The sequence below is a fragment of the Nothoprocta perdicaria genome, unplaced genomic scaffold (genome assembly GCF_003342845.1).
Source record: "Nothoprocta perdicaria isolate Ctin4 unplaced genomic scaffold, notPer1 scaffold_439, whole genome shotgun sequence".
Lineage (NCBI taxonomy): Eukaryota > Metazoa > Chordata > Aves > Tinamiformes > Tinamidae > Nothoprocta > Nothoprocta perdicaria.
In genome coordinates, this window is record NW_020455687.1 from 158,173 (window position 1) to 172,524 (window position 14,352).

The 14,352-nt window shown below is 56.6% G+C and overlaps 1 protein-coding gene across 1 annotated transcript in view; it reads right to left on the reverse strand.

Annotated features, from left to right (window-relative positions):
- ASXL2 (ASXL transcriptional regulator 2) overlaps positions 1 to 14,352 on the reverse strand; it is a 63,033-nt gene that overhangs the window by 2,859 nt on the left and 45,822 nt on the right. Inside the window, exons 7-12 of the mRNA XM_026046343.1 lie at positions 11,215 to 11,368; positions 9,332 to 9,472; positions 7,846 to 8,009; positions 4,556 to 4,652; positions 3,159 to 3,264; positions 1,293 to 2,005 (exon numbers count right to left, since the gene is read on the reverse strand). Of these exons, the coding sequence (XP_025902128.1) occupies positions 1,293 to 2,005; positions 3,159 to 3,264; positions 4,556 to 4,652; positions 7,846 to 8,009; positions 9,332 to 9,472; positions 11,215 to 11,368 (1,375 nt within the window). The remainder of the gene's footprint in view (positions 1 to 1,292; positions 2,006 to 3,158; positions 3,265 to 4,555; positions 4,653 to 7,845; positions 8,010 to 9,331; positions 9,473 to 11,214; positions 11,369 to 14,352) is intronic.

A 14,352-nucleotide genomic window follows, 5' to 3' on the forward strand; every position in this document is an offset into this window, starting at 1 on the left:
GTGGGTGGTGGCCAGGGGCAGGCCAAGGGGCAGTGGGTGCAGGTTGCAGCGCAGGCAGCTCCATGTGGCCGTGAGGAAGAACTTGTTTGGTGGGAGGSTGCCCRAGCCCTGGCCCAGGCTGCCCAGGGAGGCTGCGGAGGCTCCTGCTCTGCAGATCTGCCAGCGCGCCGGGATGCGCCCGGGTGCCCCGTGCTCTGGGTGTCCCTGCTGGAGCAGGGGCTGCGCTGGGGGAGCCCTGSGGGTCCCTTCCAGCCTCAGCCACCCTGGGATCCTGTGACTTGCTCCTCTCAGGGAAACTATTTCCAGTCACCATTACATGTACTACTGTGCTGTTATCTGTAGATCTGAATTAGTAAATTGTCTCCCATGTTGGTCATGACCCTGGAAGGTCAGCATGGGTGGGACACTCCTGTTCTTTTACTGACGGTCTCCCACCCATTTTGGGTCGCTAGCAAATCTCCTTAGTGCTCGCACTCTTTTGGGCTATGCTTCCTCGTGAACAGAATGTAAATCACGAACCCCTTTCAAAATTTCATCTGCGTATTCCTAGTAGGAAAGAGTTCTAGAAGATGCTGCAATGCAGGAGCTGGGCTGCTTTCTGTTTACACCTTATGCCTAAGGTTTAAATAGAGGGAATTCTAAGAAAAAGCACTGCCCCTACTCTACAGAAATCAAACTTGCGTTTTCGTGCATGTATAGCCATAAAAAATGACGTGCTGATTCATCCATTTACTATGTACTGTTCAGCACGACATCACTGAACAAAGAATTATCCGTGCACACGCAGTCTTGTGGCTTCTGTGACTGGAAGGACATCCAACGCCTGGGAAGACGTTACCTATTACTTGCCAGCTGGGTATTCCTGGCAGGTTAGGAGCAGCTTTGCGATCCCAGGGGCTGGATCTCAACTGCAAGAGCATTTTCCAAGCTGGAAACTCTACTTTGGTGCTCCCATTTTCCCTTTTCTAATGGTSATTTATTGCCTGATTCCTTTTACGTGTGGATTCCTGCTGAGCCGCAGCAGCTCAAGGACTTCTTGCAGTGGAGATGCTCCCTAAAATACTCTTTCCGTGCTACTTAGGCTGATGCCCCACTGCAGTCAGCTGGCACAGGGGGTAACTTGGCCATTTCTAGGTGGTTTTCCTTCCTCACAGGGGTGTAATTTGGTTTCGGTACAAAACGGGAAGCTTCCTGAGCCGACCTCAGCAGCAGAGCCCCTTCAGCAGRGGGTTTTGGTGCTGGGATCAGGTGCTTTCACCACAATAATTAAGCAGGTTGCAAACCACACGCACGTGGAGAGAAGGGAACCCGCAGGGGCCCTTGTGAGCGCGGGAGCCGCGTTACCTTGAGCGGGGGCACGCGTGGCGCCGGGGGGCCGGGCGCYGGCGGCTGCGGGCCGCCCTCCGCCACGCGCGGCCTCTTCTCGGGCGAGCCGAGGGCTCCGTCGCGGCTCTCCGCCTTCCTCTTGAGGCCCTCGGCGCTCACCTCCATCTCTTCACCCGCAGGGCGCTGCTTCTCGGGCGCTCCCGCGGGGCCACCCGCTCCCGCTCCTGCTCCCGCTCCGCCGGCCTCGGGGCTCTTTGGTTTGCAGGGCGCCGCAGCCGAGGCGCRGGGGGGCTCCGGCGCATCCGTGGGCGCAGCGCGCGGCTTCTCCTCCTCGGGCTGCCGGCTCGCGGCCGGCTCTGCCCTCTGCGCCCCCGCGTCCCCGCTGGCGGCTCTGGAGGGCCGGCACGCGGAGCGCTCGCCGGCTCTGCCCGCGCCGCCCTCCGAGGCCGCGGCGGCGCCGGGGGCTTTGGCCGCTTTGGGCTGCGCCGCCTCGCGCCCGTCCTCCTGCCCGCTTTTGGGGGCCGCCGCGGGCGCTGCGCGGGCGCCGGGCTCGGCTGCAGGCGGCGGGGACGGCACCGCGGGGCGCTGCGGCTGCCCCGGCGCCGCGCGGCCGCTCGCCGGCTCCGCGGGGCTGCTGCTCGCCGTCAGTCTCTTCGACTCTTCAGGGCTTAGTCCAGAACTGGAAAGGAAAGCAGGACTTTTAGTTTATATCACATTTAAAAGCATCTTAGGGTTCTCCACGTGCCCCAATGACATGCATCACGCCCTCCCGCAGTTTTATACCAGTCTTAGGAAGTAAAGGCAGCGCTGGAGGTTTTCAAGCAACACAACAGGACTTCTTAGCTAAGTTTCACAGCAACCACGTGTCACACGACACAGGCCTGCCCCCACCAGCAGCAGCTTGGGCGTCTCCCACTGCCCGGTGCTTCCCTCTCCGTGGGGCGAGAAATGAACAAACCAGGGATCGAACTCCCGAGAGACATCTGGCGTGGGGGTGAAGTCCTACGTCCCTCCTAACTAAACGGCAAATCTGCTTTTTTTGCCCCAACATGAAGCCGTAAAGCCTGGTGAAGTCAGTCTGGTGAGGACTGCTATGACTGAGATGGCTGGTATCTTCCAAACCAGCTCCTAGGAACTCAATTCTCAACAGCTTCTCCCACAGGAGGTTGTCCAACCCCCTGCACACGCAGGGTCACCCAGAGCACGSGGCACAGGGCTGCATCCAAGTGGGTTTGGGAGATCTCCAGAGCAGGAGCCTCCACAACCTCCCTTGGCAGCCTGTTCCAGGGCTCGGGCACCGTCACTGTCAAGAAATTTTTCCTCAAGTTCCTGGGGAACTTTTGGTGCTTCAGCTTGTGGCCGTTTCCTCTAGTCCCATCAGTGGCCTCCACTGCRAAGAGGCCGCCCCGTCCTCCCCACTGCCTCCCTTGAGGGATTTGTCCTGCTGTCCTCATCGGCTACGTGCATGTGTCTGTGCATTCGCGGAGCTGATGACTTCCTGAGCGTCACGGGACACTCAGACACCACAGAGCCCAGGGAATTACAYTGAAGAGCCCTAAGAGGGGAGCTTCTCCACGGGTCCCAGGAAGGAGGGGGAAAGGTGAAGGTGGGAAGCCTGAACGACGCCCTCACTCGAGGTCAGAGCATCAGAAACGCCGTGGAAGCAAAAAGCCTGCTCTGGAAAGCAGTGAGGAAAGCTGCTCAGCTCGGCCCCGGCCAGAGGACCCGGGCCCGTGTTGCAGGATGAGAGAAGCTGATCAAAGCCCCAGGCCTGGGAGCTGAAACTCCTGGACAGGCAAGGAGAAAAGCAGAAAAACACCCGAGTGTCTTACCTCTGACCATAGTAACTCTCGAAAAAATGCTCCTTCCACAGCTCCACCTTCTTCTCTTTTTCTATCTCCTGACGTATTCTTAGCTGCATTTCTGGCGTGAACTCCCCTGCAAAACACAACAGGGGACCGAGGTTGTGACCACGCAGGACAGTCTGAACCGGGAACAACAAACAACTGGGATCAACTGAAAACCGGGAACAACAAACAACTGGGATCAACTGAAAACCGGGAACAACAAACAACTGGGATCAACTAACAACCGGGAACAACCAACAACCTGGACCGGGGGATTTTCCTTCCGAAGACCCCCCAGGTGTGCCCCATTCCCAACATGAAGAAATTTCCCAGCTTCACTCATGGAAGCCATTCCCAGGCGTCCCAGCCGGTCGTGTCCCACGTTCCTCRCATGAGGAACTCCCACGTCCTTTCCAGGCTCACAGTCTATCACCATTGCATGTCATACAAGCAGCTCTAATTATTTGGTGAAGCTTATGTTTCTTGGAACATTATCACTTTTGCAAGGAGATCATAGACAAAACACCAGCAAAATAGGAAATGAGCTTGGTTACAAGGAGCTTTGGYCCAAATGCATCTATCCACCTGCTGCATTTGCAGGAGTTCTGCGCTGCAGGGCTACAGAGGCCTCCTCCTGCAGCTCGGGGAGCTGCTTTAGCCTTCTTAGACACAGCCTGCAAAACCAAGGCTTGAATTTCTTCCATTTCGCATCGATCCCGAAGATGCTTCCTCGCTGCCAGCGAGAGCAGCCAGCGGCTGCCACCACGCAGCTCCCGTGGGCCACCGACACTCACACGGGCTCCACGCTCCTGCTGTCACTTCCCCAGCCGCTTCCCCATTTTCAGAAAAACAACATGGGAATTTTGCTCCACCAAAACACGCTCCCCYGCAGCAGCATTCCCCTCTGCTAAAGCAGCTCCCTCCTGGGCACAAAGCCTGTGTTAGCGTGGGACAGCTCCCAGGAGATCACGGCCGGGCCGAGACAGACCGCGGGGCTCCCGAGGAGCAGCCGGGGCTCCTATGTGCTCCTCAATGCATGGCARCACACGCACAGAGCTGCAGCAGACGCACACGGGCACCGCGGCATCGCCGGGCGCTCCTGGCTGCCCAAGCCCTGCACGTGCTCCTGGCAGCGGCGCTGCCCTGTGCAGGCGCGTGCCAAACAGAAAGATCTCCAGTGCGCCACAAAAATAGAAAAGTTTTCCCATTTTCTCATGGTAAAACCTTAAGATGCTGACACAGGGGCTGGCAGACGGCCGTGTGGCTCCTGCTGGAATCGTGACCTCCAGCCCGGGACTGACGGCGCAGGCGGAGCTGAGCGCCCGGGACCCCGGCCCTCCTGCGCCTCCCTGCGCCGCGCTCGCCCGCCCGGGCGCCTTTACCTTCCGAGAGCCTCTCCTTCCAGCCCTGGGCCGCCGAGGTGAAGAACTCGTTGTTGAGCGCGGAGCCGCTCAGCTTCATCACGCCGTCCGCCCCGACCTGCAACACACGCAGCAGCTCGCCTTAGGGCCCCGAGGAGGCAAACGGGTCGCGTGGTGAAGGAAAACAGGGCAAAACGGGAAAATGCAGCATGGAGGCAATCAAGGGACATAAAAGGGACTGCTAAAAAGTAAGTTTCAATTGAAAAGAACTGCAAATGTTGCAGACAGCCCAAGTGCTGCAGGAGAAGGAYGGAGACACTGCCCGGGCAGGGCTGGGGTGGAGGCTCTAAGTGAGGGGCTGCTGGAGTGATGCACAAAGGCAGAGTTTTCTAACCCGAATCTCTAACCTAATTTCTAATTTCTCACCCAAATTTCTAATTTCTCACCCCTCCTTTCTAACCCAAATCTCCAGTGATCAGCCGCAGGGAGCAGAATTCAGAGGCCCCCGTCTCCTGCACCCATGTGCGGTGCTCGGACACTGCTCAGGACACATGTCCCCGGCGGGGGGGACGACTGCGCCGCACATTTTGCTATGGGGAAATGTCAGGCCTGTGATTTAGCTCCTCAAAACGTGTCCCCAGTCAACGGTAATGGAATTGGAGGACACTTGGAGCKAAACCCAGCACAGCGACACCATGCCGTCTGCTCCCATCTGCTCCAAACTCCATCAACCCGCTTTCTGATGCACACCTAATTATTGCAGAGGCCACAGGACACACAAAGCCTCTAGTCACGTATGTTAAGGCATCTAGATCTGTGGCATCCCACACGATCAAGTGAGAGCACAGGGCAAGATCCTCTTTTACCTGGGAGTTCCCAGGCCCCTATGGGTGGGCAATTCATGCACGGGATAAAAGGGGAATCGTCCCTTTGCTCCCCAAACCCTGATTTCAGTAAGGCAGGACCCAGCCAACATGTGGCCAGCACTCTTCACCTGGCCAGACGAGTTCCTCTGGCTTTGTCATGGAGAACAAGGGTAAGAGGGGTTCTTACCACTTAAAAGGAACCCCCATGGTAAACCTAGCATCTTGAGGGTCTTTTCCAACCATAATGACTCTATGATTAAACAAAAGCAAGGATGCTTCTCCATGCTGCAGGATGGAGAAATTCCACCCTGGTTTCCTTCCAAAATGTTTATTCGCCCGTCGTATCAGCGACCAAACGTGACTGGAGGTTGCACAGCAAGGCAGAGCCGGTGCTGCTGGAGCTTCCAGGTCCTTCCAAAGGGACCCCAGTGCCGAGGGCTCCGTGCTGCTCCCGCAGCTGCCCGTGTCCCTGCTCCCCCTCGCACGATGCTCACTGGAGACCGAGGTCGAAGCTGCAGCATGTGTGTGGACACCAGGTCACCCCAGAAGCTCCTCCAGCAATCACCATTCGCTCTTCTCTTCTTCATCACCCCTTGACCAACAYGGATTCAGCTTAAATGTTTGGCCTGCTCCTATTCCCACCCAGGCCTCTGTCTGGAGGCTGGACTCCAGGTCTGGACCAGGGGTCCGTCTGCAGGACTCGGMTCTCTGGTCCTTAACAGCTACAACGCTAGGCATAAAATAAAATTTTGTCTCTGTTATTTCAACCTATGGACCTATCACAGTATATCCTCCTTACAGTCTCCTCGTGCTCATCCTCAAATCACAGGAGAAAAAGCTGGAGGCTTGGAGAGCCTCCGATCTGCTCCCCCTCCCAGGGCAGCAGCAGCAGCATCGGGCACCCTAAGGATCTCCCTTAGGGAGGAACCACCTCCGAGTAGAACAAGATCCAGCCAGTTCCCATCTGAACCATCTCCTTAAATGTCTGATTTTTAATGKCTGCAACTCAAATCCATAGCTTCCCGTTCCAGCTACTCTGAGCAGAGAGATCAGCTCACTCATTTCCCCTTTGCAGCCCCAGAAGACAAGTCCTCCTCGATGGCCTCCTCAACATGTCCTGGTGTGGTTCCAGCTTGCAGGTTCCGCCATTCCCACCGCTTCCTGCACGTGCATTCCAGCTGGGACACGTCTCCTTCAGGAAGGCTGCTGCTGCATTCCCAAACCCGGYGCTGTGGAAAGGAGCTTCTGCTGCAGCGCCAGAACCGTCACCGAAAGCCAAACACGGCAGCTCCTCCTCTGCCCTCTGCATGGCGGCTACCRAGGAACATCCTGATTAAGCAATTAGACTGGCATGACACAATTTAAAAAAAAAAAATCCATGGTAGCTATTGCTTATCTCYCTTTAATCACTTTACAAGCAGGTGGTTTTATCCACAAGTATCCCGGTGTATAAAGAAGCAGATTGTACGTGATTCCCGAATTCCCTTTTCTAATTCCTTTTACGTGTAAGGGCAACATTGTGGGGTTTTTTTCCTTTTCTCTCAGCATCACCCTCATCTTTCACAAGCTGCTGTGGAGATCGCTGCAGCCAAGTCTCCTGTGAATCCCTTGGGATGAAACTCGGATGCAGCTGCCTTGAAAATAATCACCCTACCCTTGCAGCCCCTCCGCTCTCCTTCCTGTCATTAAGGTTAATCATTCCCGTTATTGCCAACCAGAGAAACCTTCACTGCTCCTCCTGTGCCGCTCCCAGGGCAAAATCACTGAAAACTTCTCTATTTATTTAATAAATTTCAGCACATAGCAAGGCATTAGGCATCTGCTCCACACTGCATCCAAAGGGGCCTTCTCGTCCAGTTTAGACACCAGGTCTTTGGAGCAGGTCCAGCCTACTCTGGACAGCAGAAAACATCCAGTTTTCCTAGATCCACTTCAGTGTTTTCCAGCAGTAATGTAAGGTATTGAAGACGGAAGAGGATGAAACTGCTTAGGTGAGGTGTGAGCAGTACCTGYGTGAAGGGCTCTGGGGTTAATCCTGTGCCGAAGACTTTGGAAAGGGGCTGGAGAGAGAAAGACACTGAAAACACAGGAATCGCCCCGTTCCCAGCACTCTTGGCCCTCGTCAAAACAGAAGCGCCGACTCGGCCACAACTGGGGATAAAGAGGTCGCTGAACGCAACGGGCTCCGTCAAAGCCAAATCGTTATTATTTTTCATTCCAGGGAGCAACAAAAGAAAGGGAATCAGTGGAGAGGCTGGTGCTCCAGTGCAAACCCATGGAGGGACCGCGTCCCGCATGGCAGATCCCACCGGCCACGTACCTGTCTGTCCCCCTTGGGCAGCAGCAGCCGCCGCAGGGATGGACGATGGATGCAGAGCTTTCTAACCCAAACCTCTAACCCAATTTCTAATTCCTGACCCAAATCTAAGCYGGCCGGGCACGCACCTGCCTGTCCACCTCGGGCAGCAGCAGCAGCAGCCGCTGCTGGCACTCGGCGGGCAGCACGGAGAACGTGTGCTTGTTGATGAGCGCCCGCAGGTTGGTGTTCACCAGGATGGAGTCGGGCGTCTCCACGTCGATCTCCGCACATTTGGCTCTCTTCAGCTGCCCTGCAAAGAACCACAAAGAGCGACGTGACGGAGCAGGCTCCTCCGTGGAGCTCCCTGTGCTCATGGTGCCGCGTTGGGGTCTCCTTTCGGAAGACACCAAACACCCCGCCTTGCCTCTGCACGTATAGCTAAGAGAAAAACTCTGGCACTCCTTTCTGCAGAGGAAATTTCACTCCCCGACATCTGTGTCAGTTCACCCACCTTTTCTAGCAACCCCGGCCATACYCCACTTGAAAACAACCGACCCAGTCCTAGCAATCCCCACGCTGAGGAGCGGCAAGGGACCTTCTGCAGGAGGGGCTTTAGAGATGTTTTAGCCACATTTATTCTCTGCTTTCAGCCTCTAAGGTCAGTCTGTTCCTCGGGATTTTTTTCCTGGACGTTCCTACTTTGTTGGCAGCATCTCAGAAAATCCAGCAGCCCCTTGGGCTCGTCCGGAGAGCTCTGCACATACCTGGCACCCTGCAGCCATCGTCTGCCTGTGCTCGATGAACATCCATGTGAAGACTCAGGGAAAACTGCACTATTAGAAAAATGGCTCATTTTAAGAGAGACTAGGACCACAGCCAAATCCTCCTAGGCTTGGGAAGAGTGACTAAATGGGAGCAGGAGCTCTGCATGAAACCATGGGTGGCTGCTGGCAAAGGAAGAATCGCTTAAAAACTGGAGGAGGCGGGAAGGGAGAAATCCCAGGGAAGAGGGAACAGATGGTGGATAGAACCTGTCACGCTGGGGATTTGGGGCCAGCATGAGAGGCTTCGGGCTGAGAATGGATTGTCCCCAACTCCTGTGGCCTCCAAGGTTTTCAGGGATAAGGAATTCTGGGCTGGTCAACAGAGATGGAGACCTCAGCAGAGCTGTAAGTTCAGCGAGGTCAGGTCCAGTGCTGCTCTATGTGGAAGAGACCACTAACGTCAGGAGAGCTGAGCAGGATCCAGCTTGAGCGCACGGGAGGCGGGCAAGGAGCCGGGGGGCTCGCACAGCAGCACCCAGCAAAGATCTCTGCTTATGTCACTCAGGAGCCTTCAGCACACCAAAAAGCCTCCCAAATACCAGGCGGCCTCTCTGGCTCCTCAACAGTGAGCTGCAAACTCACAGACAGAAATCCCTGAGGGCAAGAAACGAGCAAGGGCGTCTTGCATGTGTACGAGGGGAATTATCTTTCCTAATCCGTGCAGCTTAATTGGAGGATCTTCCAGGATTTTCCCCAAATCACTTCAGTACTGGCCCCAAACAACACATTTTCCCGGTTTTCCTCTTTGGGCTTTTGCCCCGTCCCCCGAGCAGCTAATCTTGGGAGGCAGAAACACAGCGGATCTTACGTGCGTGGAGCCTGTCGGATCTCTGGAAGGGCTTCTTGGGCAGCGGCGGCAGGGAGCTCCCGAGCTTGACGGAGGCAGCGGGGCCGCCCGCGGCGCTGGCGAGGCTGCTGGGCCGCCCGGCCGCCTGCTTTCCCTCCCAGGCTGCGTGGGAACACAGGCGTTTACATGAGGGGCACCAAGAGGCATCACACGGGTGCTGTGTGTTGGCACCCGTGCCCGGCCCGGCACCCGCGGACTTATCCCGCACTTTCCCTCTGGCAGCCCTTGCCTTCCAAAGCAGCAGCAGCTCCTTGGAGCCATCAGGCTACCACGAAACACAGAGGTCGACACCACCTCGTCACTCCTCGAATCCCTTTCTCAGCCCCCTCTCATTACATTAACATCGTTACCCACTCCAGYAACGTTCCTTTCACACGTAGCTCTGGGGTCTGCTGGGACCCATAAAATCTCTTGGAAACCCTGGGCATCACTTCTGAATTTTACCTCTCCTCAAATTGGCTCCTGTCTTAACCAACCTCGGCAATTCCTCCTCCTCTGCCAAACACCCCGAGATATTTTCAGCTCCTCCTCCAGGTCTCTGCTCAYCCCGTCACACTAGACAGATCTCGGCATCACGATCTCCCCATCCGAGTGGGTGCTGCCCACGCTCCCTGCTGCAGAGCCGTGGTTTTCCCTGCTGCTGGGCAGTGCTTTGTCCCTCAGCTTTCTCCCCTCCTCTAACGTGGAACCAGAGCACGAAGCCCAGCTGCCAATATCCACCTGCTCCTTGTGCGTCTTGGGCAGATATTGTGTTTCTCGGCTGGGCAGTTTGGAACCAGCGAGCCACAAGGGATTAGCTCCAGCTTGGATTTTCTAGGGCTATTTAGAAAGGGAGAATAAATATGCTCAAATATAGGGTAAAATAAAAAGCTACTAAAGGCGACAGGAGACAAGGGAGCATCTCCAGTTCCGCAAAGGGCCAAGGTGGGTAGAACTGGAAATCCTGGAATTCAATCAGAGCAATAACAAAAAGCTAGCTAGAGGCTGATAAAAACACGCTGAGGATAAAGCAAGGAAGGTGGGAAGGGAATGAATGGACTGGCGGGAAGGGGAAGGGCCCCGGGGCTGCTCGTCACCCTGGTCGGCGGCGCAGGTCCCCTCTGCAGCTCCCGGCTCGCTGTGCTACGCCCTGAGCGTTCATATTTTCATCAGCTTTTGGAGATGAATCAAGATCAGTAAAATCAAGAGGAAAGGCTGGAAAAAAATGGGAGGAGTTTCCACCTCGTGGATCAAGTGTCTCAGCCTGACGCAGAGCAAGTGGCTTTGCCTGCCCGAGGTAACGTCACAGATGGGGGCGAGAGCGGGGACTTCGGAAGCACGCACAGCCCCACAGGACAGGGACAAYGTGGGTATTTCAGCTGGGGCGGAGCCCTGCAGCTTATCCCAGAAAGCGAATTTGGGGATGCCCAGGAGCTACTGGGAATACACGGTAACTCCTGAGCTGCTGCTGCTGTGGTAACGAGCAAAGAGCTGCTGCACGAAGGAGAGACGCGGCCCCACTGATCCCTAATGCAGCACTAACGCTGYGGGGCACCGCGGCATCTCCCAGATGGGAACATCCACCTTGGCAACAAGAGGGTTAAAGGGCCCTCCAGAACAAAAGGACTGTCAATATGGCCCCAAACTGCTCCTGCAGCCATGAGGAGGACGCGGCTGCAGCGCAGGGGCGGCCAGCGGGGACCACGAGCGGCTCCTCCGCGGCCAGGGGCGCAGAGAGCCCCGCTGCCGGCCAAGCGCTGGCCTAGGAAGGCATGAGCACCGCGGCTCCGGCTTCCAGACACACAACTCCCCCGCGAAAACAGGGAAAAGCAAGTCACGGAGCCGTGGGAGCGCCCGCCACGTACCCGCTTTGGGCGTCGCGGAGTCGCCGGCCGCCTTCACCGCCTTGAGCAGGACGTGCTGGCCGGCCACGGGCATCGCGGCCCGGCACTGCTGCTGCTGCTGCTGCTGCTTCTGCTGCTGCTGCTGCTGCTGCTTCTGCTGCTGCTGCTTCAGGGCCTGCCGGGGAAGGGACACGAGCGTCACCCACAGCAAGGCGAAGCCACCGGCGCAGCCCGGGTCCCCGCGCCGCGGAACCGCAGCGGCACGACGGGCAAGGGCACAGCTCTACCCGGCTCCCGAAACGCCTGCTGTGGGGGRCACTGCCCGCTCGAGGGCTTTGCGGCTAAAGCAAAGGCCAAGGGCTGCAGAGCATCTCCAGTTGTGTTGTTTCAGGGGAAAAGGGGGGATTCCTGGACAGTGCAAAGGGAAGGAATTCTAAATCTGGAGTTCAAGGGGCAATTACACAAATAACTTCAAAGTAAAAGCGCCAGCACTTCACGCATTGCAGCCTCCTGCAGGAGCAAGTAGTGACTTACTGAAAACATGCAACAGAGACGATACCTGTTAGGAAAGGCTTTGTTAATTAGGAAAGCAAMAAAGATTAAAATACTAAAGGGAAGGAATTAAAATCTTGTGTTCAGAAAAGAGATGGTTAGGGCAAGCGTAGCACAGCCTACAATTAGGCACAAATTAGACAAGGAATTGAGAAGCCAGTTGGACTAAACTGCAGCACTTAAAGCCACTGGATTTAAAAAATGAACCCCAGGCCCCAGTGAACTTAACAGGAGAATAAATCTTTGCAGTTCAAGGATAAGGGAGAATTTGAAACAGGAAGCAACTCCGAAAGGTCTGTGCTGCTTATATACGAGCTGTGGCTAGAGATCATTTGGGTTAAAAACACAAACGAAAATGCAAAGAATACCACAGGGCTAAAAAAAACCACTCAAAATAACATGCAAGAAAATTATGGTGGGTTGAGAGAGAAATATCTGACTTTACATTTATTATCCATAAAATAACAGGGTCTGAAAGCGCCTTTGCTGAAAGCCGAGCGAGCGTCACAGCAGGGGCAGCCCACGGAGACCTYGAGAAGCTCCGGGGCGTGCGGAGCTGCCTGCATCCCCACGCACAGGATCCCAGGATGGCTGAGGTTGGAGCGGACCTCTAGGGATCATCCAATCCAGCCCCCCTGCTCCACAGGGACACCCAGAGCACGGGGCACCCGGGCGCATCCCGGCRCGCTGGCAGATCTGCAGAGCAGGAGCCTCCGCAGCCTCCCTGGGCAGCCTGGGCCAGGGCTCGGGCACCCTCCCACCAAACAAGTTCTTCCTCACGTGATAGGGAAGCAGGTTTTCCATTTCAGYTGCAATTAAAGAACCTCCTTCCGTTCTCGGAGCAATCCTGCTGAGACGGTGCCGTGTCCTAATGGCCGAGGAAGAGGAGCAGCCTCCACGGCGGCACGCGCCGGCTCCTCTTGTGGGGCTGGGGGTCCCTTGTGCGGGGGGCAGAGGCCAGGCACAGCCACGGGAAGTGCTGCCCAGACTGCAGACGTGGCCACGGCCCTTCTGTCCTCAACAGGAACTGCTGCCTTCGTGGCACGGAGGGAGACGCGAGCTCCTCGTCGCCCAGGCTCGGGAGCCCGTGCAGGGGCAGCCCCGACCTGGCCTCCCTGCGCGCGGCAGCAGCGGAGCAGCGGGAAGGGACGAGGACAGAGGCCAGCACGGCGAGACCCAGAGCGACTCGCGTCGCAGCAGAGGGTACGTCCGCAACCACCTACCAGCAGGATGGGATCGGAGCAAGGAGGGCAGCTCCAGCCACAGGAGGCTGCGGTGAGCCCAGTAACTGGCGAGGACAGGATCCGACGGAGCCGATATCTGCACTGCCCAGCCAAGGGCGAGACCCTGAGACCCTGCCCATTCCCAACCGGGATTCTCGGCTTCGGAAGACCAACGTGTTCCCTCTGTATCACCAAACCAGCCTGGGCTCGAGGATGCTTTCCTTTGGGGGTTTTGAGGATACTTTTCTCCGGGACCTTTCATCTTTCCAGCAGGATGCAGAAACACACCGACCTGTCTTCCCTMATTAGCTTCAGCTCCTGCAAACCTCCTTGTTTAGGACTTTTCCAAAAGATCCTATGGAAAATTTAGCTTGCAGAGCASGCAGCCCCTCCTCGCTGCTCTGTTTGCAGCCCAAGTCCTGCTCCTCATTCCTTCAAGATGTGGCACGCGAGGCCAGTGGAGCTGTGGTGCCGCAGGATGCAAGGGTGCAGGGATGCAAGTCCTGCTTCCGAAATCGTCCTGCTCTGCCCTCCGCTCCTGTGAGAAGCCCTGTGCTCAGCTGGGCGCCCGGGGCAGCCGCCCAGGGCCCTGATCGCTGCAAATCAGCAAAGGGAATGCACAGCCATTCACAAACACGAGAGCTTCTTTTACGATCCAGAGCCTTTACATGGGAAAAAAATATAAATTTACTGGTTTCCTTATGGTTTTCCTGTAACTCCCAACACTGCTGCTCTTTTCTGCTATGCATGTTTGTTCTATGCACAGAACATGCATAGAACATGCACAGAACATGTTTGTTCTATGCATCTTGCATCTACTCTTTCCATGCCCAGGGTTGCAAGTGGATGTGGGAAGAGGTGGAAGCTGCAGTCTGGCCAAAAGGGAGATCTCCACGGAAGAGCCAAGCGCGGGACTTGGCCACGTTCTCCATGTGCTCCTGAGCTGGAGAAGGCGAGCAGGCAGCTGAGCGGGAGCCTGGGCAGAAGTTACTGCCTGTAACTTCCAGCTACTAGCAGCTGGGACAGGAGAGTGGAGCCGGGCGAGGGGAGTCGCTGCGGTGGAAGGTCCATCGTGCAGCCGCTCCGTGGAAGATCCGCAGCCCCCAAACGCTGCCCTTTCCCTTTGGCAGCMACCAAGCACGTGCTCCACGGACACGCAGGGATCCCTGCACATCCGCAGGTCTCGCTCCGGTTTCCTGACTTTTTGATCCTGAACACTGTGTGCACCTTGGGAATGGGTGCTGCGGGACGTCACCGTGGGGAGGGACGGTGCCGGACACGCGGGCTGGCCAAGGCAGAAGCCCTGTGTCCAGGAGGGCTCTCCGAGGAGCCCCGGCGGACGCTGCAGAGGAACATCGAGGCTTGAGGGTGGCCAAGGAAGGGA